The sequence below is a fragment of the Rattus norvegicus genome, chromosome 15 (assembly GCF_036323735.1).
Source record: "Rattus norvegicus strain BN/NHsdMcwi chromosome 15, GRCr8, whole genome shotgun sequence".
NCBI lineage: Eukaryota > Metazoa > Chordata > Mammalia > Rodentia > Muridae > Rattus > Rattus norvegicus.
This window is the reverse complement of record NC_086033.1, coordinates 106802713-106826996: the sequence shown is the minus strand read 5'-3', so window position 1 is coordinate 106826996 and position 24284 is coordinate 106802713. Positions and strand designations below refer to the sequence as shown.

The following is a 24284-nucleotide window of genomic DNA, read 5'->3' as shown; positions in this document are numbered from 1 at the left end:
AAAGATGTTCTGATTTTATTCATGTTGGGCACTAGTGTTCCTGCTTCCCTAAGAGCCTCAGATTTAAATTAAAATAATAATCGTGAGGCCACTAGGGGGTTGTGCATAAGTTAATATTGAAACAGACTCCAAACTGCTGATCTCTTCTTGAGGCTATTAAAATCAGTCACCCAAAGGCTGTGCTTCAGTGCTCTCTCTGCATAAGCCTTAATGAAAAAAACCTGAATTTTTAAATAAAATATATTTGTGTTTACCTTTTAGATATGAGGGAAATGTACTAAGCTACCAGGACTTGAATGATGTGCTTCTTCTTTCAATATGGTTGGTGCTATGTGCTGTCGTTTCGATATCCAGCACCAGCCATTCCTCCAAAGCACTTCATAATAGATTGAACCGGAAGGGAAGACTGTAATGGGTTTGAAGACAGACATTAAAGACTATGAAAGACAAGAAAGTGAATCTGGCCATATCTAAAGCACCCTCACCTAAACCTTTCTTTCTTTCTTTCAGATAATGATGGATTTAGAGCTAAAATGTATGACATAACCCAGCATCCGTTTTTTAAAAGGACAATTGCGTTGCTGGTTCTGGCCCAGTCTGTGTTGCTATCTGTCAAGGTATTGTTTCTCCTTGAGATTTCTGGAGTGATTTCACATCCCTGGTACTTGCAGGAGTGTTGCAAACATTGCCATTTGCAGCCTCTGGTCTGTAGTAATAACTGGCATATATATATATATATATGCTGAGTAGCAGAGAGAGAAAAATCTATCTGGTGAACGTGGCAGTAACTTGTGTTCTCCTGGTCGCAGTGGGATGTTGAGGATCCTGTGACAGTTCCTTTGGCAACCATGTCGGTCGTGTTCACCTTCATCTTTGTCTTAGAGGTAATAAATCTGCCTCCCTGGGGGAAGCTAGGAACAACTAAAAGGGAATGAAGGCCCCCTTTTGATGTCACCTACTTCTAGCTCCCTGCTCCCTGGTTTTTAAAGTCTTTGGTGGGTAGGTTTCATGACCAGGGTACATTCTCTGAGTACACCTCCCTTCTGGCTGTTCTGATTAACGTCAGAAAGACTTCACTTTATATTTCCAATTTTTCTAATCGGAGAAACACTCCTGCCAATTGTTGTGTCTGAGCATTAGCCTGCCTAGAAACAGGGTTTGAATGTTTAAGTCACTGCTATTCAGGGATTCAGATTACAACACAGTGTAAATATGCCAGCAGCCCAGACAAGGTCATCTTAAAATGCTGTCCCCTATGTCTCATCTATTTGCCATACAATCTTCTTTGAAATTCAAGTGGATTATCCTTTTGCTGTAAACTGACTGATGTTTTCCAAAATACAGTTTTGTACTCAAGGCAGAAAAAATGACCTGCAATGACTATTTAGCTATGAATCCACAGGAAAGAGTGTGGATAATAGATGAATAGATGCAGGCTACTTGGCTTTAAAATGATGTATCTTATATTAACTATATATATGTATATATTAAATGCTGATGATTAATTATATGATGATTAAATCTAATTGATTTAAACATGCCTAAACACTTGCCCTGTGTCCTCTTTGCTTGCTTTCTCTAGGTTACAATGAAGATCATAGCAATGTCACCAGCTGGTTTCTGGCAAAGCAGAAGAAACCGATATGATCTCTTGGTGACGTCTCTTGGTGTTGTGTGGGTGGTGCTCCATTTTGCTCTGCTGGTAAGTACATCATCACACTTTACCTTAGTTGATAGTTCAGCTTTTCTCCAGTTCAAGCCATTTCCCAGTCTCTTCATTCCATACCAGCCACTCTTGGGCATTATATCAAACTCCCTACATCCCAGTTTTAATTTTGAGAGCCCTGGGATATGTTTGCAAATGCATACACATAGACATGTATATGTGCATACACATATACTTTTCACACAGGCAAATCATGGATCTTCAAAGACCTAGAGTGTATAAGTCTTAAAGACAGTGTCACCATCTCATTAACATTCTACAGTCCCAGTGATTGCCATTACCAGTGTTCCCCATTCTCCCATTGCCTTTCATAATTGAGGCATGGCAGGAAGTATCCAGTACTCATAGAACCCATTTGCTATCAGAAGGGGCTTGTTGTAGTATGGATCTGTGGTAGTCACACGTGTAGTGAGTGGCCTTCTTTAACCACTGGTTGCCTTCAGCATTAGAATCTGTTTAAAGCACCTATGTTCAGTTCCTTCAACAAAACATAATGATGACCCTGAAGGAAGATCAAGAAGGAAATAATATGCAAAACAAAGGTATCCGCTGCACTAATAAACTTTGTAGTCTAAAAACCTAGAGAGATCATCATTGTGTGCTCACAAACCAATGAGCGCTATGGGTATGCTGGAAAAGATGAAGGAGATCCTATTAGGGTCCATGACAACAGTAAGGATTGAGTAACGGCGTCATCAAAGAGGTCCTGGAAGGCATTTCCCTACAAGCAGCTGGGCTCCATTTACAGAACATTTCAGAGACCCTTAGCTAGGATGGAAAGAGGCAGGGACTGGACAAAGGCAGAGTTCTGTGCCTGAAGCACGACCCATGCCATGAAATAAGACAGCACAAGGTTTGCTGAAGTGGGAACATAAGTCTTCTTAAGACTTTGGGGTCCATGTGAAAATTATCCAGTCATCATCCCAGGGGCTGTGGTTGTCATGACTTCTAGGATGTCAAGACTTAAGGTGTCTACAGTAATTCCTCAACTGACATGGGAAGATAAAGCAGAAAAACATGTTCTAACTATGCTTAGTTTATCTAGACAGACCTTTGACTAAATGCTATTCACTAAATGGAAAAATACAGCAGGCCTAATCTCAAATATCCCCACGGAAGAAATTCTAAGCCCTCCCTATTCTACTTGACTGCTTTTGTTCTTCCCCTGAGAAGAACCTCTGGTCTGAGAAAAGGAATCATTCTTTGCCATATTTTGCAGTGGACTGCTGGGAAGGAAAGTGTTCCTTCCAACACGGCTATGTGCCCACATTCTTGTCCTTGTGCCTCACCAAGAAGCTCAGTGGACCCCCTTCCCAGGGACCCATCTGGGACTGTTGTTGTTTGGCTAGGCAGCTCCTGGAGAATGCTCATGCTTTGGCATCAGCTGAATGTCACCGTTGTTATGCTGTGGCCAGTGGCATCTTTGTTTCCCAGAAGAAGCCTTGTGAATCAGAAAGCACGGAGTGATCTCTGGCCCTAAGCACACATTGGAAGAGGAAACTGATGCAATCCTTAGCTGGGGCTGAGGTGCTTTTCTAAAATGGTTTGATTCATGAACAGGGAACTGAACTAACAAAACAAAACAAAACAAAGCAAGCAAACAAACAAACAAACAAAAACTGCCTGTGAGTATTGGTTTTGTTGAAAATTAGGCCCCACCCCATGTATCCTGGGCTAGCCTTGAAGTCATTATGTAGTCAAGACCTTAAATTTCTGACCTTCCTGCCTCCAGTTCCCAAATACAGGGATTACAGACATCACCACAACTGGGTTTACACATTGAGAGATTGAACCCAGGGCCTCATACATGTTAAGACAAGACTTCTACCAGCCCAGATACAGTCCCAACCCCCTTCAGGGTCACCCTGTACATTTCTTGCCCTATCCTTAAAAGGGCTTATTACTGCTTCATGTGAAATGAATTTCAAAATACAGAATCTAGTTGAACAAAACAAAACCTAAAGTTTTGTTTGAGATTTGATTCTAAATCTAATATTTATTCATGAGTTTTTGCAGTGACCTTTTCAGTACCTTTATTTCAGATAAATTTCTTATAGGAATTTTCACATTTTATTAAACTAATTATTCACTAGACTTCACAGAAGACTTAAAACCATAACAAGACCTTTTTTGCAAATTGTAAAAAACTGTCTTTTGTTTAAATTTCAGAATGCATACACCTACATGATGGGAGCCTGTGTGATTGTCTTTAGATTTTTCTCCATCTGTGGAAAGCATGTAAGTCCATCATGCAGAATTCTCTCAAATGTCACATAAGCATTGAGTCACTGATGCCAACAGACTGCAGCCAAACTAGTTGATATATTTAACAAAGTACTAAACATCATAAGTCAAGACTAATAAATATTAAATATTGCATTGAATCTGTACCTTAATTTTCTTTGACTATATTTCCTGTTATTTTATTCATCATATTTGCTGAGTAAACACAATCATAAATGAAAGAAAACATGTTGCCTCTGAAACCAAAAGCCAATGTCATTCCTAATGTACCCTAATTTGTGTTTTTTAATTAACTTTATTACAGAGAAAGTTTATAATTGATGATAGTGTTTCCCTTATTCTCAATTGATTTATATTCCCTGCTAGTATGGAATGCTAACACACACACACACACACACACACACACACACACACACACACACACACACACACCTGTGATCTCCATTTAAGGGATATTGTTTCTTTTTGTCATTAGCATTATTTCACAAATGGATTCCACATATCCATGTAATTGGAAGGTTTAACAATTCGTGGTTATTTAGCATTAAACCAGCATTACATTAGGTTTTTAGAAAGTCTATGGGAGAACAGTAAATTTACTTGCTATAGGCCAATAATGTGTTGACTTTATAGGTGTCTAGGTTTCAAAGGAAGAGGAAATGGAAGTCTAAGAAGCTTGTGTTGTTAAATTTAATTAATTTCTCTGGAGTGACTGAACTGTTTGAAGTATGAATAAGATTTTACAATGCCAGATGGTTTTTGAATAATATTTAGATTTAATATCTAATAGGAAACAACTCTCAAATGAAGTACTTGGGAATCAGTATGTAGCCAACCTGCTTATATATTATTCACCAGCCAGGTACTCCTCAGCTTGAAATAACTGTTCTCCCACCTCCTGTCTTCCTCTCTCCATCTGCCCTGATTCTTCACCCTTCTTCATCTGCAGGTGACATTAAAGATGCTCCTTTTGACTGTGGTTGTCAGCATGTACAAGAGCTTCTTTATCATCGTAGGAATGTTTCTCTTGCTGCTGTGCTATGCCTTTGCTGGGGTGGTTCTGTTTGGCACTGTAAAGTATGGAGAGAACATTAACAGGTCAGCATGTATTTGTCTTCCTATTTATTTTCCAAGCAAACATCTTAGTAATAAAATCACCAATCACAAACTTAGGTGTTTTTTGACCATTAAAGACTTAGGAGTGGTATAAAAGGGAAGTAATCTGTTAGAAAATAAAATATACACATTTTAAATGGCATTTTACAGTCGACAAAGATAAGCATACTTATTTTAGAACCCTTGGGAAATGCAAAAACCAAACAAGAAGGTTTAATAATTCTACCCACTGTCAGGAATAACAACTCCTGATTTCAGTATTTTTCTTTACCCATGTATCTCTCTCTCTCTCTCTCTCTCTCTCTCTCTCTCTCTCTCTCTCTCTCTGTGTGTGTGTGTGTGTGTGTGTGTGTGTGTGTGTGTGTGTGTGTGTGTGTGTGTGTGTTGGAGGGGGCAGGACTTAAATCAGTTTTTAGATGATTTTCTTTTTCAGCAAAGTGTAGAAAGTTAGAACCTTCCAAATCACTCTGCTGTGAAAGAAACATTTCCAAAAGCTCATCATCCACATTATAAAAGCATCTGCTGTTGTTCTCTTAAAAGTTCAAATACAAAATACATGCAAATGTCTCACTGGTAGGTGATTTATTTGGCACATGGCTGAGTCTCCTTCTATGACCCAATGGAGGAATTATTTCTTAGTAGTCAAAGTAAGAACTCAGTTGTTCAGTTCAAAGCTAGTAAGTTGATGGTCCTGTGAAAGTTTTTGCTCATTGGGCATCTATACTTGCAGGAAGGTTTATATGGCAGCAGAAGGGTTTTAAGTTTGGTACCAGTAACCTGGCAACCAGGTTTGCAAATGTCACATGTTTGGGTGGTGACTGCTAATACTGCCTCAAGACAATGACAAGTCATGAAGTCTTCATTCTGTTTTCTTTTCTTAAATTAGGCATGCCAATTTTTCTTCAGCTGGCAAAGCCATTACTGTATTGTTCCGAATTGTCACAGGGGAAGACTGGAATAAGATTATGCATGATTGTATGGTAAATATCCACTTATTATTATCAGTTCCTCAACATACACTCATGTGCACATGGCAATGGTATCCTTGTATCAAGGAAAATATTCTGGCTGTCTAGTCCATAAGTTGCACTTTGAACATTACAAGATATAAATATAAAGAATAAAATATTCACTTAACATAACTAACATTATTATAATCATATTTAAGAATGAGCACTGTTCTTTCCTGCCTATCCTTCATAGCTTAGCAATCAAAATAATGATATTTATTTAATGCATTCATCGAACACTCACTACGTCCCTGGTTCATCCTGGGCCATGTACAAGGCTTTCCATGTACAAAGGTTCCACAAGGCATGTATGTCATGTAGTCTGAGCCATTCTTCCCTTTTGATATCCTGCTTTCTATCTAGTAAGTCTGTATCATCCTTGGGTCATAGTGTTAATGCTTGCTTCTTTAGGCATTTTTGCACACAATTAAAACTGTGGGTTATATATTCTACAACTCCCTATATTCCTTGTTTGGACATGCATACTAGTTCTAGAAGAGTTCTAGAGTCAACCTTATTTCTCCTTCCTCCCAGCTCATAGACACCAATGATGTCCTACAGATATTCTATGAGGGAGCATGTGCTGTCGAAGCAGAAAGCCACATGGGACTCAGTACTGAGCTACTCAAGTGTAACCAGTGCATCTTAAAAACTGCTTTACATTGCATTTATTTTTGCTTAATGTTAATTAATATGAATTAAATTTAAATTACCACATGAAGCTAATGCTTCTTGTGCTGGAAACTGTGAAGTTAAACTGTTGTCAGCTGTCAGGAACAGGGGTGTGTCTTTATTGTTAGTCTATCCCTAACACTTGGCACAAATATACCACATAGTAGAGTCTAGAGAGTTTGAAACATGGAAAGTGGAAACCAAATTTATCCAATCAGGTATAACCCAAGGCAGAATTAAATAAATCCTATATAGGCTCCCAGAAGAGTATGTGGGGATACAGAAGGCAGCACTAATTATCTGGTTGAGAGAAACCAGCAGAGTATCACAGAAGGATTCGAATTTCAATGGGCCCCACAGAATGCAAAGGCTTTACATAATCGGAACCTTATACATTTCTATAACATCTAATTTTGGTGCCTCAGGACTGAGGACTAGTCCTTACACAACTTGAATGTGAATTTGGTATGTGTGGTCTACTCCACACAAATTAATCCATTGCTTAAGTTAAAAAAATAAAGTTTCTCTTTATTTGACTTCCTAAAGTTTGACCCCAGGGGCTGTTGGGATGTGAAGCTTATGTCCCTGAGGAAACCTGTTCACTTGCATTTTGTTTCTATCAATGACAATTTAATTGGGTCATCTACAGGACCAAAAGCATAGCATGATGAAATACTCTTGCAGGGTTCTGCTGCAAATGATGTGTGTGTCCGACATTTGTGGCTTTTGCTTGATGGCTTTAAACTAACTACATCTCATACTGTCAAGAATAGATTCATTGAGCACCAAAGTCAGAAGAAATCTGTGCCATCCCCTCCCTTCAATGCCCTCCATGTCCCCCACTGGCCCACAGGTTCAGCCTCCATTTTGTACTCCTGATGAATTTACATATTGGGCAACAGACTGTGGCAATTATGCAGGGGCACTTATGTACTTCTGCTCATTCTATGTCATCATCGCCTACATCATGCTGAATCTACTTGTAGGTAAGAGATGTTCATGGAATTATTTTTCCATCTCTTCAAACTCAGGTACTTGGATAATTATGTACAATTTTCGAGTAATTATCCTGGATTGCTTGGGGCGGGTGTTTCATGGCATTAATTATAAATTGTTGCCTCTCAACCCAGGAGCTGAAAAGACCTTTGAAAGGCATGGAAATGGCAGTTGATTGCAGTTTAAAGAATTGTCCTATTTATTATGCTCATTAATTCCCAAAGAGCTCTTCCCATGGATCAGGCTGAACACAAATCAGGGAGGGCTACTTTTACCGCCTCGAAATATCAGTTTGGTTTTTAAAGATATACTTTGTTCACCCAGCTGTGGGGCCATCCAGACCCAATATGACCCTTAAAAATATCCTGGAACTCTGAAGTAAGAGTAGCAGCCAGCTGGCATGAATGTCTAACCAGAGTGCCTTTGAGCCCATGACCCTCATGTTTTGGAAAGGCAAGTGCTGAATAAATAGCTTAGTTCAAGTGAGCGGCATGCCAGCTTGGAAACTGTACTGAAAGCACTTTGAGAAATTGGCTTTATAATGTGAGTGATAACATTTATTATTTATAATAGATGTTTTACTTTTTCTAAAAAACGACAGATTAGCATATTTGTCTAACATCTGATTTTTTTCCTAGCCATAATTGTGGAGAATTTCTCTTTGTTTTATTCCACTGAAGAGGACCAGCTTTTGAGTTACAATGATCTTCGCCATTTTCAAATCATATGGAATATGGTAGATGATAAACGAGAGGTAGGGACTGTGGGTGTGGCTTACTTGCTTACCAAGCATGCATAGAATGCTGTGTTTGACCCCCAGAACCACATAAAACTAGGTGTAGTAGTGCATCACTGTATTCCCAGCACTTGGAAAATGGAAGCAGAGGGTTGGGTACTCAAAGTCTTCCTCAACCTAGGTGTGGGGGAGTGGGCGATTGTTTCCTGCTCCATCACGAAGAGAACAAATGATACATTTCAAGTATCTTGGATCTGAGAATTGACATAGACTAAATTTGGAACTGTCACTGTTGCATTGCAGAAACCTGTCATTGAGAGTCAGATGAGTATGCAAGGACAGGGGAGCAGAGTAGTCTCACCTCATGTCCTTTCCAACCATGAAGAGCCTAGTCTTTAGACTTTCAAAAGGTCAGCAAAGGAAGAAAATAAAGGATTTTCAAAGGTATCTACCTCGGGGTCAAGCAGAAGGAGGGGAATTGCAGCTCCCAGAGGTAAAACCTGTCACCGACGTACCATCATCTCAATCTTAACCAGCCATGTAGATAAAACACACATAGGAGTTACAAGTGGTGTCTGTGGTATAGCTCAGGGCCTGAGTGTTGCTGAGCATGAAAAAAGTCCTGGGTTCAATCCCCAGCACCACTAAAAGTTAATTAGTTACCTGGTTACTTGGTTATTTTGAACTACTTCTAAATTAGTATGTAAATATCTTAACCATAAAATTTACCCAATATTTTCCAGAATTAGCAAAAGCAAAGGCAAGTTTCTTGTTCTCAGCTACCTCCTTTCCTTTCTGCTTTCTTCCCCCTTCTCCTCTTCCCTTCTTCCTCTCCTCTTTGACGTCTTATTCATCCTTACCTTCCCAAAACCTAAGTTGGTCTAGGCACTGAGGTAAAGCAATTCTGTGCCTACAGAGCTTGCTTATGTTCTAAAGGAGGGGGTAACCTCTTAAAGGTGAAATGGTACTAATGACACTGGTTAGGATCCCTAATCCAAACCAATGCCAGACTTTGAATTCTTTTTAGTACCAACACAACACCACAAATGGAGGAAGTCACACCAGATTTCATGTAACAAGTCACAGTCAAAACCCAAGCATGCTAATAACATTGTATAAAATTACTTTTAGGATATGTGTGTAAGATATATGTGAAACATAAATGAATGGCACCTGCCTATAGTCCTACTACATGGGAACTAGTAGTCCTAACCATTGAGAAGATCTACAAAGGAGTGAACTTTCAATTGATAACAAGTGAACAAATAAATGTTAAGTCTAAGACCCAAATTAATTGAGGAGGATTATGTATGTATGTATGTATGTATGTATGTATGTACATATATGCATTGCCTACCTGTAGAATGATATTCACGGTGCATGTGGAGAGGTGGATAAACTACTGAGCTTAATTAGTAAGGGCTGGCTCCAGGGAAAGCTACATGTATATTCCTCACCCTGCCTAGCTCTGAAGTAAATATTATGATAACCCACAGGACCAGAGCAACAGAAAGTTACTGCTTAGTACTTCACATCATATGCTTAGCACACATTATTCTACCCAGCTTTCAAAGAGACCTGTGAGTTTCTTCCTGTCTGGTGCTATTTATACTGGTGATCCCCTACCTTGATGTCCTTGGTGCTTGGATTATAAGCCTGAGAGACACCAGTCCTGACTCATAAATTCACTTTGCTGTCTGTGTCTCCCTATAAAAAGAGACTCAGTGAATAGGGAGTCTCTAGACTCCTTCTTATGACTTACTTTGCTCGCCCTTGTGCTCTCCCACCCAGGGTGTGATCCCCACCTTCCGAGTGAAGTTCCTGCTACGGCTACTGCGTGGGAGGCTAGAAGTGGACCTTGATAAAGACAAGCTTTTGTTTAAGCACATGTGCTATGAGATGGAGAGGCTGCACAATGGTGGTGATGTCACCTTCCATGATGTCTTGAGGTATAAAGCTGGCTCCACAGTCCAGTGTCACAGAGATCCACTAAAGTCAGAAATGAAAGGTGTGACACACAGAAGCCCATGAATTCAGTTAACAGGGATTTCAAAACCTGAGTTGCCATACTGCCATGGTTATAATGCAAGGACACACATTCTAGGCATGAAGTAGTCCTTCTCACTGCCCCATATTGATCATGTCTGATCACTGCCGTACAAGAGAAGCATAGAAAGCAGTGGTCTGCCACCTGCCATCCCAAAAGGAAAGAGATAGAGAACACATGGAGGGCAGGGTTCCATCTCTTAATTTTGGGATGAGGATGTGTGCTCCTGAAAGAGTTAAGTGACTTGCTTAGGGTCACATGGTTCCGTGGACAATGTGGAGATAAAATTCAGATCTCACTCAGGTGAGTCTGGAAGAATCTGCCCAACCTGCTCTGTGGTAATTGTCCCTGTTGCTTAAAACACACCATTTTCTGAGTGTTTTATGAGTACAAGACAGGATAAAGGCTCCAACTCAGTTGCTCTGAAGGACATTTGCATTAGCTTCCTAGAGACACTCCGTTGAAGTCCCAACAGTAGAAGAAACTCATGGCTCCAGAAGAAGCATGAAGTCAATGATAGGGTTAATTCTTGTCAGGCTGTGAGGAAGAATTTGTTCCAACCCTCCCCTGGATCATCCAGTGGCTTCTTGCAACCAGTTATCTTCAATTAAACCTCATTTTAACTAGATCTGCAGTGAACTCTACAATAAGGTCACAACCTGAAGCTCTCGATAGAAATCTTAAAATATTATTTATCCTATGCAAGACCTTTCAAGGTATGGTGTCATTTGACACTGCATATTATTTAATGGGCCAATAGAAGAACGTATGCCCTCATATCAAAGAAACTAAATTGAAAGATCATTTCAATATAGTTGATTTCCTTCATAATAACATGTGAAACATTATTTTAAGAAGTCCTTCCTAATGCGCCCTACCAGAGGGACCTGTGACATAGAAACTGTCTAGAACCCTTGACTGACTGTAGCTATTTTATTCATGTTGCATATACCTGGCATATTAAATGTCGGTTATTGCAACAAATTTGGGGGTCATTCAGGTAGATAAAACTCTACATGAAGCTAAGAGAAGAAAAAGGGTCAGAGCAGCAAAGGAAGGGTCTGAAGGAAATGTGTTTGTTATTCATTTTGCCTTTTGCTACCATTTTGTCCATGAATAAGCTAAGAACACAGAAAGATGAGGCAAGATTATGTATGAGTGAGAAGAATGTTACGCCTCTCAGAATGTTGATCTTTCTTTGTAGTGATGCAGTGTTTTTAGGTTGACCATGAGGCACCCAGACCTACTGTTGTTTTTAATAATCAGTATTTGACCTCTGCAGTATAGTGGTGCATCTGATCACAGGGGACCCAAGCAAAGCCACTTGTGGTGATGTTGGCCCTCTTTTCTCATAGAAGTTACATAATAGTGGAATTCATGATGAGTCTAGAGGACTTAGAAGCATTTTATGAAACATAATGTAGGATTATCCTTTGCGATAGAAGGACACTTAGCAAAGAAATGAAAGCCAATGATCCAGTATCATAGGGTCACTATGCTGTGAAATGAGCTCTAACGGTGACCTCAAGTTCAAAGTAGAGGCTGTCCAAGAGTCCAGGGTGCTAAGGCTAACCTAGAGTTCTACCAGATAAGTCAGCATTCTTCTTTGGTAATAAACTAGTTAGTCCTTGCTTGGAGTTACTGACTCTTCCTCTGCACCAAGGTGTCAATTTTATTTACCACTGTCTGGACCTGTTGAGCCAAGAGAGTTTAGCTCTGGCTTTGCATCATCTGAAACTAATAAGGAAAGTGCAAAGGGAAAAATGAATAGAGAGAAAAGTGGAATTGAACATGGCTAATTCGTAGGCAAGTATATTGACCATTACCAATTAGAGCCAACCATGAGGAAATAGTGGAAGGAATACTCTTCTTTTTGCACAGAACATTCCAGAGTATGTACTTGATAGCTAGAGCAGTCAATGCCACTTCTGCAGCATAGGCATTTAGATGCAGTTATTGTTCTAAGTATCTCAGAGATTAATTTGCCAGGTTATTCAATGAGGTGGACACCAAAACTAACCTCAGTATTTATAGAAGAGAGGATAGGGAGATAGAGTGGTAACATAGCCAGCTCCTTACCCAGCTATGAGTGGCATCAAACCCTACACTAATTTCTGGAAAGTTTTTTTCTCTCTGCATTTTGAAACACTTGAGGGTCTAAATACCAGGTGAGTCTGATTGGTGGTTGCTCTTGTCTCCATCTCCCAGCATGCTGTCCTACCGCTCTGTAGACATCAGGAAGAGCCTGCAGCTAGAGGAACTGCTGGCAAGGGAGCAGCTGGAGTACACCATAGAGGAGGAGGTGGCTAAGCAGACTATTCGCATGTGGCTGAAGAAGTGCTTAAAACGCATCCGGGCTGTGAGTGAACCACATGCACAAGGGTTGGGTTTCCTTTCCTATTGTTGTAGGGAAAAATCAGAAAACAAAAAACCTCTGGCTTAAAAGAGAAAGGCTAATACTGGCTCACAGTTCTAATGTACACAGTACATTATGGAGGGGATGGACTTCAAGATGGCAGGAGTTTAGTATATATTATATATTCACATCACCTCTACACTCAGGAAATGGAGAGGGTAAATGCATGCCTGTACTCGTCTCACTTTTACATTTTATATAGTTCAGGGCCCCTTGCTGAGAGAGTGGTCCAACTCATAATTGTGCATTTTCCCACACCAGCAATCAATATAATCCCCCACAAGTTTGTCCAAAGGCCTGTCTCTCAAGTGATTCTGGAATTCTGTCTAGTTGGCAATTGACACTAACCATCACACACACACACACACACACACACACACACACACACACACAGAGAGAGAGAGAGAGAGAGAGAGAGAGAGAGAGAGAGAGAGAGGCCTGATATCCCTTTAAATGCATCTTCCTTATCCATATAGAGTGTCAGATTCTAGTGCAGCCTTAACTCTATTCCGGCTTCAGCTCATTCCCCTCAGCAGGCTCCACCACGCATTGCAATTGAATAAAATTTGTATAAAATTAAGGTTTTAAAAAAGCAATTTATGGGTATTAAAATATTTATAATCTCTACTTATTGAACTCAATGGTATGAAATCCCAAAAATATCTACAGAGACAAAATTTACAAAACTACTTTTAAATTGCTGTTAAAAGTTTCAACATATGGTATATCATGTTATTGGGTCTCTAAAGACTACCTCTCATGGAATTTTAATGATGTGCCTGCTGCCTTCTGAACGTTAAGTTTGTATGAGGCTCTCACACATTAACAAATACGAACTCCATTAGCATATACTGTGTTTCCAGTGAGTACTTCTATTTGGGTAATTAACGTTTATAAATGCTTTTGACTCATACTTCTCATACAGAGAAGAAAAGCACATGACTCAGTATATACTTCCTGCAATGCAATTAATATTATGTAAGATTTGCTTGATCCTGCCCTTCAAAACAACAACACCCACTACAAAAAATATGCATTTCTGTTAGAGAGAAAAGTCCCTAAAGAAAAGAAAAACTCCAGCCCAGCCTCCTAGAGCAAGATGAGCTGCCCACTGCACACTATAACTCTTATTCCATGAATCACAAATGTCCTTGCTCAGACTCTAAGAAGGCCTTGGCAAGGAAAAAGAGGTTGTTGCTGAACTGACCTGCCAGCCTGCCCTACAAAGTCCAGAACCAAGGCAGGAGGTCAAAGTTTCCCCATCATCTACTCATAGCCCTCTGGTGCTTAGGACTTTCAGGAAAATGGCAGGGGCAGGTGGTTTGCATTGGTTAAATATGGATAGAATTAAAGAAAAGGAAAAATAAAATACCCACATTAGTAATTTTTAATAACATAAACCAGTATGGATGAGCATAACAAATCCAATTGTTATACAAATGAAAAAGACGGGGATGCCTGTAATCTCTAAGACTTTTATATCAATCTAACATCCTCAAAACTAGTTCAAGAGCCTTACTTGTAATTTCCTAAGAGGTCAGCAATCCCATAGGTCTTCTGAGAGAGATGAAGAAACTATGACTGGTGAGAAAGGGGTAAAGAAGTGGGCACCTTTTCCCTCTTATGAAACCAAAACATTTTCCATAGAAACAGCAGCAGTCATGCAGCATCATCCACAGCCTGAGAGAGAGCCAGCAGCAAGAGTTGAGCCGATTCCTGAATCCTCCCAGCATTGAGACCACCCAACCAAGCGAAGATACCAACGCCAACAGCCAGGACCACAATACGCAACCTGAGGTAGGATAAGGCACCCTTAACCCAAGGATGTTTTATGGGGGTCGATGCAGGTTACACAGATATTTCAAATCAATAACAGACATTCTCACGTGACCTTTTGTTGCAAAAGAACCAAAATTAATGAGAACGTGTATATCCGGATGCTTTTATTCTGTGTGATGGCCCTGGAGCAAGAGAATTGGTCCTCAATATCCTCTTTAAGGACAGTCTTCACCCCCTGTAATAACACAACTTCCTCCCACTAAGTTCCATCATTTTACTGCCTCCCTTTAGTGTCTTAGGCTGAAGACCAAGTCATCAACTTATGGACCACTCAAGATTTAAACTACAGAATACATATACTAGAAATGGTTCACATTCTTAGTGGGTTTTTGCTTGCTTTTTTAATCTAAAAGAGTAATATCATAATAGCTGAACTTGAGCATATAAATGTTATGTGATTTAAAAGATCATGATTTACATGAAGCCCTAAATCTTCTTCCCCTCAGTACATCATAGAAATTTGCAGTAAAGTTAGGAAAATGTGTGCACTTGGCTTTCAACCCTCTTTGATAGCCAAATGCTTTGGGGATTTGTCTTTTCTTAGTTGGGCAGTGGAGGGGCATGTAGAACTCAGAAAAGTTGTTTGAGGATCTTCTGTCCATTAAAACACAGCTAGTTTCATTTTCAAAGTTATTCTACATGCCTATTAAACAAACAAACAAAAAGCCAGGATTTCAAGCATCTGCGAGAACCCTGTGCTTATGAGAAGCAGCTGGCGGGGAAGACCTGCCCCTTTATGTGGCTGCAATAATGATTTGATGCTAATCACATGGAGTCCATCCAGCACACTGTTCAGTGCCTCCAGCTGCAGAGTTCGTGATGCACAGAAATACACTCAGAGGAAAGGGACGAAATGAAGAGTAGGACTCTGTGTCCCAGTAAAGGCTGCAAAAGGAACTGTTGAACCATGGTACAGTTTTCTGTGGTCTGATGGTTCCCAACATGAAACCAGGAATCACCTGCCTCCTTCTACAGAGTTGTATGGGAGAATTCAGCAAAAGAGGCCAAAAGAAAGATCCATAGTCATCCCGCCACAGGTTCAACTCAAAAACATCTGGCAATGCTTTATGAAGAAGAGCCCAATGAGATTGAGACAGACAGTGAGACAGGACCAACGATGAAGGGGAAGTAATGATTGCAGAACTCTCAAAAAGGTTCACCATAAACCAAGTAGTGGAAAATGCTTAATTTAGTGTGGAAACCAAGACAGTGAGGGGTTGGAGAGACACCAACTATTCCAGAGGATCCAAGTGCCATTTCCAGCACCCACATCTGACAGCTCACAACTACCCATAGCTCTAAATGCAGGGCATCAAATACCCTCTTCTGGTCTCTGTGGGTACCTATATCTGTGTATGCATACACTTTTGTAGACACACACAAATACACACATACAAACACACATATAAATAAATAAAGTAAATCTAAAAAAAAATGGTGACAATGATTTGGAGAGAGCAAAGTACCAGGTAAACTAGAAATGGAGGCAAAATGCCTAGAAGTCTTCAGCATCAGGTAATCCTGAGTTTGGGCTTCCTTGTGGCATATTATAGAGCCCTGTCTGCCAAGATGCATCTTCTGGAGCTCCTGGTTCTGACTTCTAAGCTAGCAAAAGACCATGGCTGCAAACCGTCCTATACCTGACACCCTATCTTCATATAATACCATTCTCATTTTCCAGCCAAGTTTAATAAATCAGTGATATCCTCAGGCTTGAAGGGAGTGAAGGATGGGCACTCTTCAAGAATGGTCAAGAAAAACACTACCCACAGAGCTGTGAAGGAGCAAAACAACATTAAGAAAGAACCCAAACTGAGGAAAAACCCTTGGTCCTGCCAAGGCTGGACCCCTCAATGTAGGGGAATGTCAAGGGGCAGGAAGGGAGAGTGGTCGGGGAAGGGGAACACCCTTACAGAAGAAAGGGAGGAGGATGGGATAGGGGGCTTATGGCCGGGAGACCGGAAAAAGGAATAACATTTGAGAGGTAAATAAAAAATATCCAATAAAAAATAAGAAAGAACCCAAACTTTTCTATAAAATCATTTTTCAAAATGAGTAAAACATGGCATTTGTCTCTCTGTGACTTCCACTTAGTATGATGCCCTCTGGTTCCACTTACATTCTGATGTTCTAAGAAAAATAGGGTTACTATAGTATATCTGTTGTTTTCTCCTTGGTCTGTCAAAATACTTTACAAGAGAAACTTAAGGAAGAAGGGTTTATCTGGGTTCACAGTTTGAGGATGTGGTTCATCATGGTAGGAAATAGGTGAAGGAAAAGCAGCTGGTGACATTGCACCTTCAGTAGGATAACAGAGGTGCACGCTGCTGCTCTAACTGCTTTCTCCTTTTTGTTAAGGACTGTCCACATTCAGGATGGGTCTTCCTACCTTAGTTAACCTCCCCAAAAATGCTCTCACAGACAAGGCCAGAGGTACATCTCCCCAGTGACTCTCAATCCCATCAAGTTGACAGTGAAGATAATTGTCACAGTTAGTCTTCACAAGTCTCTGATATATCTCAAAATAACTAGAAAAGTCACGTGGTTCTGATACACAAATGGTAGACATATGAGAGCCAGAAGTGAAAATTATCTGGACTTCATCACCGTATGTTATAAAATCATAATAATTATCATACTACACCCCGTAAAGTTGTACAAATATTTGTGACAAATTAAATATGTGCATTTTTAAGAGAAATAACTATAATGACTAATATTTCTCCCATGTAGTCAAGCAGTCAGCAGCAGCTCTTGAGCCCTACTCTGTCAGACAGAGGAGGAAGTCGACAGGATGCAGCAGATACTGGGAAACCCCAAAGAAAGATTGGGCAATGGCGTCTGCCCTCAGGTAGGTACATCAATCATTTCTCTACCTGTTGGGGACATTTAAGAGGAATTTGCTGTCTTTATTTAGGATCTTAGATTTTATTTAATATGTAGATCTGTATTAGTCAGCTTTCTGTTATACTAATTTATACCTAAGAAAATTTACTTAAAAGGAAGAAAGGGTTGTCGACTTACTCGTTGGAGGTTTCAGTCCAATTGTCAGTTAGTCTGTTGCTACTGGGCTGTAATAAGGCTTCAGAGCACAGTGGGAATGTATGAGGAAGCAGCTTACCTTACCACAACCAGGAAACAAAGAGAAAAAGATTGGCATCCCACAGTCTTCTTCAAGGGCATGATCCCAATGACCCAAGACCTCCTACTAGTTGCCACCTTTTAAAAATTCTACTACTTCCCAATAGCACAAGCTAGGACCAAGCCTCCAACACCTGGGCCTCTGGGGGACATTTCAGACCCAAACAGGTTGTGTATCTGATTATTATAGACAGTGAAAACAATGAAATGTATTCCCTTATCAGAAACATTCTCCTCAAAGTAACTTCTCTAAACATAACTATATTGGCCCTCATTTGCAGCTGCCATCGCTGAGAAGACGGCACCTGTTAACAAAATGAGCAGTTACAGCCAAGATCCAGAAAGAGAGGAGGAAGAGGTTTCCAAGGGCTTCCTGGGTACAGTCAAGGCATTTCAAATATGGGCAAAACTTATCTAAGAAGGAATGGGTAGATATGATCTTCAGAAAATGCCATGGAGTTCTCAGAAAAGGCTCAGGTCCTACTTTATCCCAACACATGCTGTGTATCACCACTCTGACATGAGCTTCACCTCAGTAACAGCAGTGGTAGTCACAAACCTCCATGTAGCACTGACCACTGTGTGCCAGTCACCACTCCAGGGTATTACCTGGCTTTCTTCATTCAACCCTCACAAGTCTATTCATTCTCCACTTTACACTGATTTAGTAAGAGCATCTTCTTCTGAAGTAATGTGAGGAACCAGAAAACCCTGATGACCTCATGAAGGAACATTGCGCAATGAGGGAAAAACAATTCTACACACAGCCCAGTCTCCTCTTTGTTGAGATCTGAGCCTATGATGAAATAGAACTTCATTCATGAGTTAACCATGCTCAACTTGAGTTCCAAACAAGTGAGACTGAGAGACCTTGAAAGTGACCTTGAAGTGACCTTCTGCCATTTGTTTGTTCACCAAGCAATGGCAAATGGCAGAAAATTTATATTCTGAAGCTAGATGTGTGCCATGGATCCAAAGCCACCAATAAGGAAGGACTTGAGGAGGGATCAGACCAGATATAACTTTTGTCTGGTCTCAGCAAAACTAAGAGAGATAGGAGGCAAGATTGAGCAGGTGCTAGGACCTCAATGTGAAAAATCCTTAAATGACAGACTGGGAAGTTTTAGTTTCATCTTATGGGCACTTAGGAGGGAGACACTAAAGATTTATAAGCAAGAAATAACATTTGCAACCTAGACTTTAGAACGACTGATGTGGTTGGTGACAAGCCAAGAGCCACTTATTTACCTCTGGCAGTGTCTGGATACAGATGACAGGCTACAGAATATTATAGCAGGCTGAACACAGCTGATAAGAGCATGGCCCACACTGTCAGTTCAACACTACAGGTCAGTTTGAGAGATGAGCTGGGAAGAATGTCCCTCCTTGCTATTCACTTACATGGGTGACACTGACAGTAGTACTTGTCTATGTCGCCTCAATGTCAAAAGTGGTGACAACCACAAAGACAAACTACCAGGATCATACTAGGTGGGAGCCGCCAAAGGGAAATAAAAAAGAACATTTTAAGGAGGCACCAGGCAGCACGATGTGCACTTTGTCAGGCCATCTCATTAGCCCATCTCAAGCCTCCCAGCACTACAGTGAGGTCGTTTGCATTGTCTCCATTTTACACGAGAGAACACTTAGGTTTAGAGACACACAGTTGCCAATGACTTCATATCTGCAGGTTACATACGGAATGCAAGACCAAGGCAACAGAAAGCAAGGCCACATCTGTTTTCCACACTTGCCCCCAACCCCATCTCTCCTTACCTTAAACTACACTACCACTCTTTCCCCTTGTTTTCCTAATACCACTACACGTCCATTTTACACAAACTGTGGCTGTGTGTAGTTTCTATTTTCCTTAAAATAAAGGGAACCATCAGTGTATTTTCCCAAAAGTTATTATTTGCCACCCATGAGTAAAATTTATAAAATCATTGGGAAGGATCAACTAAAATCTATTGGGAAGACTCTTACTTATCACCTGCAGATAGAATTTGGGAGCCAAAACCACTACTACTGCTCAGAATATTATAATTTTCCAGAAATGGCTAAAGCATGCTGAAACAACAACCCATTGATAATAGGACTCTTTTCAATCCCACAGCTCCCAAACCAATAAGCCATTCTGTGTCTTCGGTTAACCTACGGTTTGGAGGAAGGACAACAATGAAGTCTGTGGTGTGCAAGATGAACCCCATGCCAGACACAGCTTCCTGTGGCTCCGAAGTTAAAAAGTGGTGGACCAGACAGCTGACTGTGGAGAGTGACGAGAGTGGAGATGACCTCCTAGATATCTAGAGGGGAAGCAAAGCATAGGGATTTATCGGGTGAAAACCACTGCCTAATCTCTTGTTTTATCTCTGAGAGAGCAAACTGTAGTTGCCAAACCCTAAATTTCACCCGAGCATGGCATTTTCAGAATTAACTTTTGTTCATTTATTGGAATGGTCCCTCAAAGAGTATGAAGTTTCGGATTACTCTCATGTATTAAAGAAAATCTGGGGCTTGGGATGTAAGTCAGTGAAAGACCACTTGTCCAACCTATGAAAACCCGTGTGTTTAAAACCCAGAAATACAAGAAAAGAAGGAAAATATGTATAATGCAGTATTGATAATATTAGAAGCTGCATCAATAGTAGATGTGTATTAAATATTCATGTATTCTGTCTGTGTAAGATAAGCTGTACTCACCTGCACTCCTGTATTTTGTTACTACTCCTCTCAAAGAGTGCTAAGCCCATACTGGCCCATATTGATAGTACAGGAGTTGTAGCTCTAGTTCACCTTTTTTTCCCATTTCCAATAGAAATACTTTCCTTGGGAGAAATTATTTATGATTGATCTGAAAAGGTCAATCATGCTAAAATGACAGCAGCTTCAAAACTACAGATTCTGGATTTTTAAAAACATTCCTTTTCTCATATTATTTAAAAAATATGCCTGATGTTAAAAAAATTAGACAATTTGATTTTTTATTTCAAGTACTCTAATTGAACTGTGGCCTGCTTCCAAGAAAGTTATATATGTAGGTCCCATGTAAAGGAACTGGCTATAGATATAATTGGTATATAACAAACCTGTAGGTATATTATTCATGGACTTGATGAGACAAAAATATTTTGAAATCTTTAAAAACCCTTTAAATAACTGAGTTTATAAAAAAAGAATAAAAGTGTTGGAGTCAACATAGCTAAAAGTTTACACTTGAGACTTATTGTGGACTTCATGGCTTATCCTTGCTGTATCCATTTTGCTATGAATCAGCAGGAACATTATGGGTTGGCTTTAATACACCATTACTATGTAGATTGAAAATAATTTCCCTGCTTCCAGAATTATCTATTGAAATAATAACAGAAGGGTGCCAAAACTTCACTCTAAACCCCATTGGGAATACCACAACATAATTATATTTTCCCACACACCAATGCTCCAGGTTCTCTGGGAAAAGTGGAAATATAAAATTATTGGAAAGCATTGATGGGCCCTGGCTGGGCAGGGTCTCCCCTGAGTTGTCATTATCAATTGCATATTTGATGATCAGATTATTTTAAGAGATTGAGTGTGTAAAAATTCCCTGATGCCTAGGTTGCTTTATGATATCCTTTTGTCTATTTAACCTTCTTCAAATAGCCAAACATTGTGTCCTTCCTACACAGAAGATGTGATATAATGTGCCCATCTACTGCTTTTATGATTACTTGTGACTATTAGATAATAGGCAATTCAAGTTCATGCAGCCAAGGGGGATTTTTATTGGGTTTTATGTTTGGTCAGAATTTGATTTTTGGATATAAAAGCAAAATAAAACTCTGATTTGTAAAAGAATTTACTATGACCTAGTTGTCATTTTTAAACCCTTTCTTTGTACGTGTATGGGATAGAGCACTCTGTAGCTAGCACTTTGCAAACCCTATATGGAGTATTCAGGCCATACTTGGTTGGCAAAATCTCTATCCATACTAACCACCTTAAGGTCAACTCCCAGAGCCAGAGTATTCCCCTGCAAGGTTGTGTTGACAAGACTAGGTAAATGCCACATGCCTTCTACTTAGTGAAGCAAAGAAGACAATAGTGGCCAGAGAATGGGTTGGCATTAGTGCTGAAAAAAAGTAATAAAATGATTTTTTATTGGCTCATACATTGAGAAATATAGCTTCACGTCCACTAAACAGTGGGCCCTTCCTGGAAGGTCTGGAATGGATATTCAGTAAAGCATCATCCTTACTTGTTCTCTCATGAAGCAAAGACAGAACAGCAATGTGTTCAAAGCCACAACACATTCAGTTCAGCCATCACATACCTTCTGAGTGACTGAAACATGTGAATTACCTGAAGCAGACTGAAGGCAGGTCAGTGACAATAAGTAATACCTCTTTTCAATATTATCCAATGGAATATGCAAGACTGGGTGATACAGGTGGAAAACTAGGGACACTCATGGTCCCTGGTGCTCAAGGAACCATGACAATCCTATCATCATGATACCCATTGCCTTTAATTGAGAGAACTGTCAGATCAAAGAACACCAAAGATCCTAAGGAGTAGAATACTTTTTGTATACCCTCTGAGAGAGAACAGACTGCACACACATTATCCATATGGCAACTTAAAAGGGTTCAATGGGAATAGGATGGGATGGAAAGGGTGTATAATGCCATTCAGATATTCCTAGTGAACCCTAGTGTTTCAAAGCCAATGCACACAATCATTAGCTCTCTAACTATACCCTGCGATGCTGAATACGATAAGGGCACATAGATGGAAAGCAATTAATCTTGCATTAACGTGGTTTCTAAGTCAGAAATGCTTTGCATGTCTTTCATTATTGGATATAGATTGGTTTGATATCTTATGTGTGTCAGTGATAGTCCCCTTCACAAAGCCATTCCATCCTAAAATTTGAACTAAACAAAAGCAGCATATTATTAGTTGAAGTTGGTGTGAAGATAAGGGCATCGCTTTTCTCACCTACTCTTACAGACAGAACTCTCGCCTGCAAATTGAATAAACAAGCAAACAAACAAAGCTGAAGTTCTGGCCTCTGGCACCTATGAAGGAGGTCTCCTTTGGTAGCATAGTATTTACTATCTAGGACACATTAATTTGATAAGACTGTTCTCCTAGTAAGAAGAGACTCACGGGGAGTAAAATTTCCCATGAAGACAGAGACACGCAGGAAAGGAGGCCATCCGAAGATGGAGGCAGGGGCTGGAAGGATGCTGTCATTAGCAGAGGAACATTTGAAGCTGTGAGAAGCCACAAGAGTCAAAGGAAGGCTGCTCCCAAATGAGCCTCCAGGGACCCTAACCTGCCACCCCTTGCACTTTCAACTTGTATGCAGCAGAATTTGAGCAAACTAACTTCTGCTGCTTGCATCCACCTAATGTGTGATGCTTTCTGACAGTAGCCCTAAAACATTAATACACAACCCAAGTCACCGTGACCCCCCCAAGATGGCTCACATTACCCAGTGTGCCAAGAAATCTAATTTTGAAATTATCAGTATAAATCAAGAGATTTATTTGTTGTCATTGTTTGGTGAGATATTGCTCAGGCTTTTATATAACCTAGAATGGCCTTGAAGTTTACATATAACTGAGAAGGATCTTGAACTCCTGACTTTCATACCTCTACCTCTTAAATGCTAGAATTGCTTGTTTGATTAATCTTTCAGGCTCTACATTTACTGGTTCACCTACATGTAATTTTGGATGAACTTTAGATGCCTCTCTATGCCACAATTCAACATCTTACCTTTTAAAAAAAAAGGCAAGAGAGGAAATTTCTTCACTTCATTTACTTGAGGAGTTAGACAGACTTAGTCTGGGCTCACTTGAGGCATCGTCTGAATCATCAACCAACTAGTTATTCTCTCTTCCAGGAGCCTCAGTGGGCCAATCATTAGCCAGTCTTTCATTTCCTTAGCTAAGATTACTGTTAGATTTAGTAACTATCTAAGGCTGAGAGTGGATTTGAAGAAACACTTTTCTTTCATGAAGTTTAAACCCAACGAGAGCACTTCTATAAAAACGACTCTCTAGCATTACTCCAAGAAAAAAAATCCCAAAAATTATTGGTAAGACTTCTTTCTCTTATTATCTTGTCTTCTTCATCCCACTCCTCTGTGGGGTGACTAAATAAAGAGGCAGATTTTATTAAAGAAAGTATCCTGAAACTTTAGCATTCAATTACTTGGTGAGCCTTTCAAGTCTACGTTGGAAAATCCGAGTTGGAAAAACACCTGCGTTCATCTCTCCTGGGATGGGAGAAACAAAAATGCAAATGACAAGTCAGATACTGCATCAGCCTGTGCTAGGATGCAGTGG

General features: G+C 40.0%; 1 protein-coding gene across 11 annotated transcripts in view; it reads left to right on the top strand.

Moving 5' to 3' along the window:
* Nalcn (sodium leak channel, non-selective) overlaps positions 1–21788 on the top strand; it is a 343629-nt gene extending 321841 nt beyond the window's left edge. For 5 of the 11 annotated variants that reach the window (XM_063274040.1, XM_063274038.1, XM_063274039.1 and 2 more), the window contains 14 exons: positions 511–617; positions 810–884; positions 1583–1702; positions 3896–3964; positions 4920–5068; positions 5973–6066; positions 7622–7754; positions 8403–8518; positions 10292–10449; positions 12756–12906; positions 14611–14760; positions 17536–17653; positions 18225–18320; positions 20060–21783. In XM_063274040.1, coding sequence (XP_063130110.1) covers positions 511–617; positions 810–884; positions 1583–1702; positions 3896–3964; positions 4920–5068; positions 5973–6066; positions 7622–7754; positions 8403–8518; positions 10292–10449; positions 12756–12906; positions 14611–14760; positions 17536–17653; positions 18225–18320; positions 20060–20253 — 1730 coding nt within the window. In that variant the 3' untranslated portion in view covers positions 20254–21783. Of the gene's footprint in view, positions 1–510; positions 618–809; positions 885–1582; positions 1703–3895; positions 3965–4919; positions 5069–5972; positions 6067–7621; positions 7755–8402; positions 8519–10291; positions 10450–12755; positions 12907–14610; positions 14761–17535; positions 17654–18224; positions 18321–20059 lie in introns of all 11 variants that reach the window. The other 6 variants (NM_001393693.1, NM_001393694.1, XM_063274043.1 and 3 more) reach the window with 6 other exon arrangements.
* The last annotated feature ends 2496 nt before the right edge of the window (positions 21789–24284 follow it).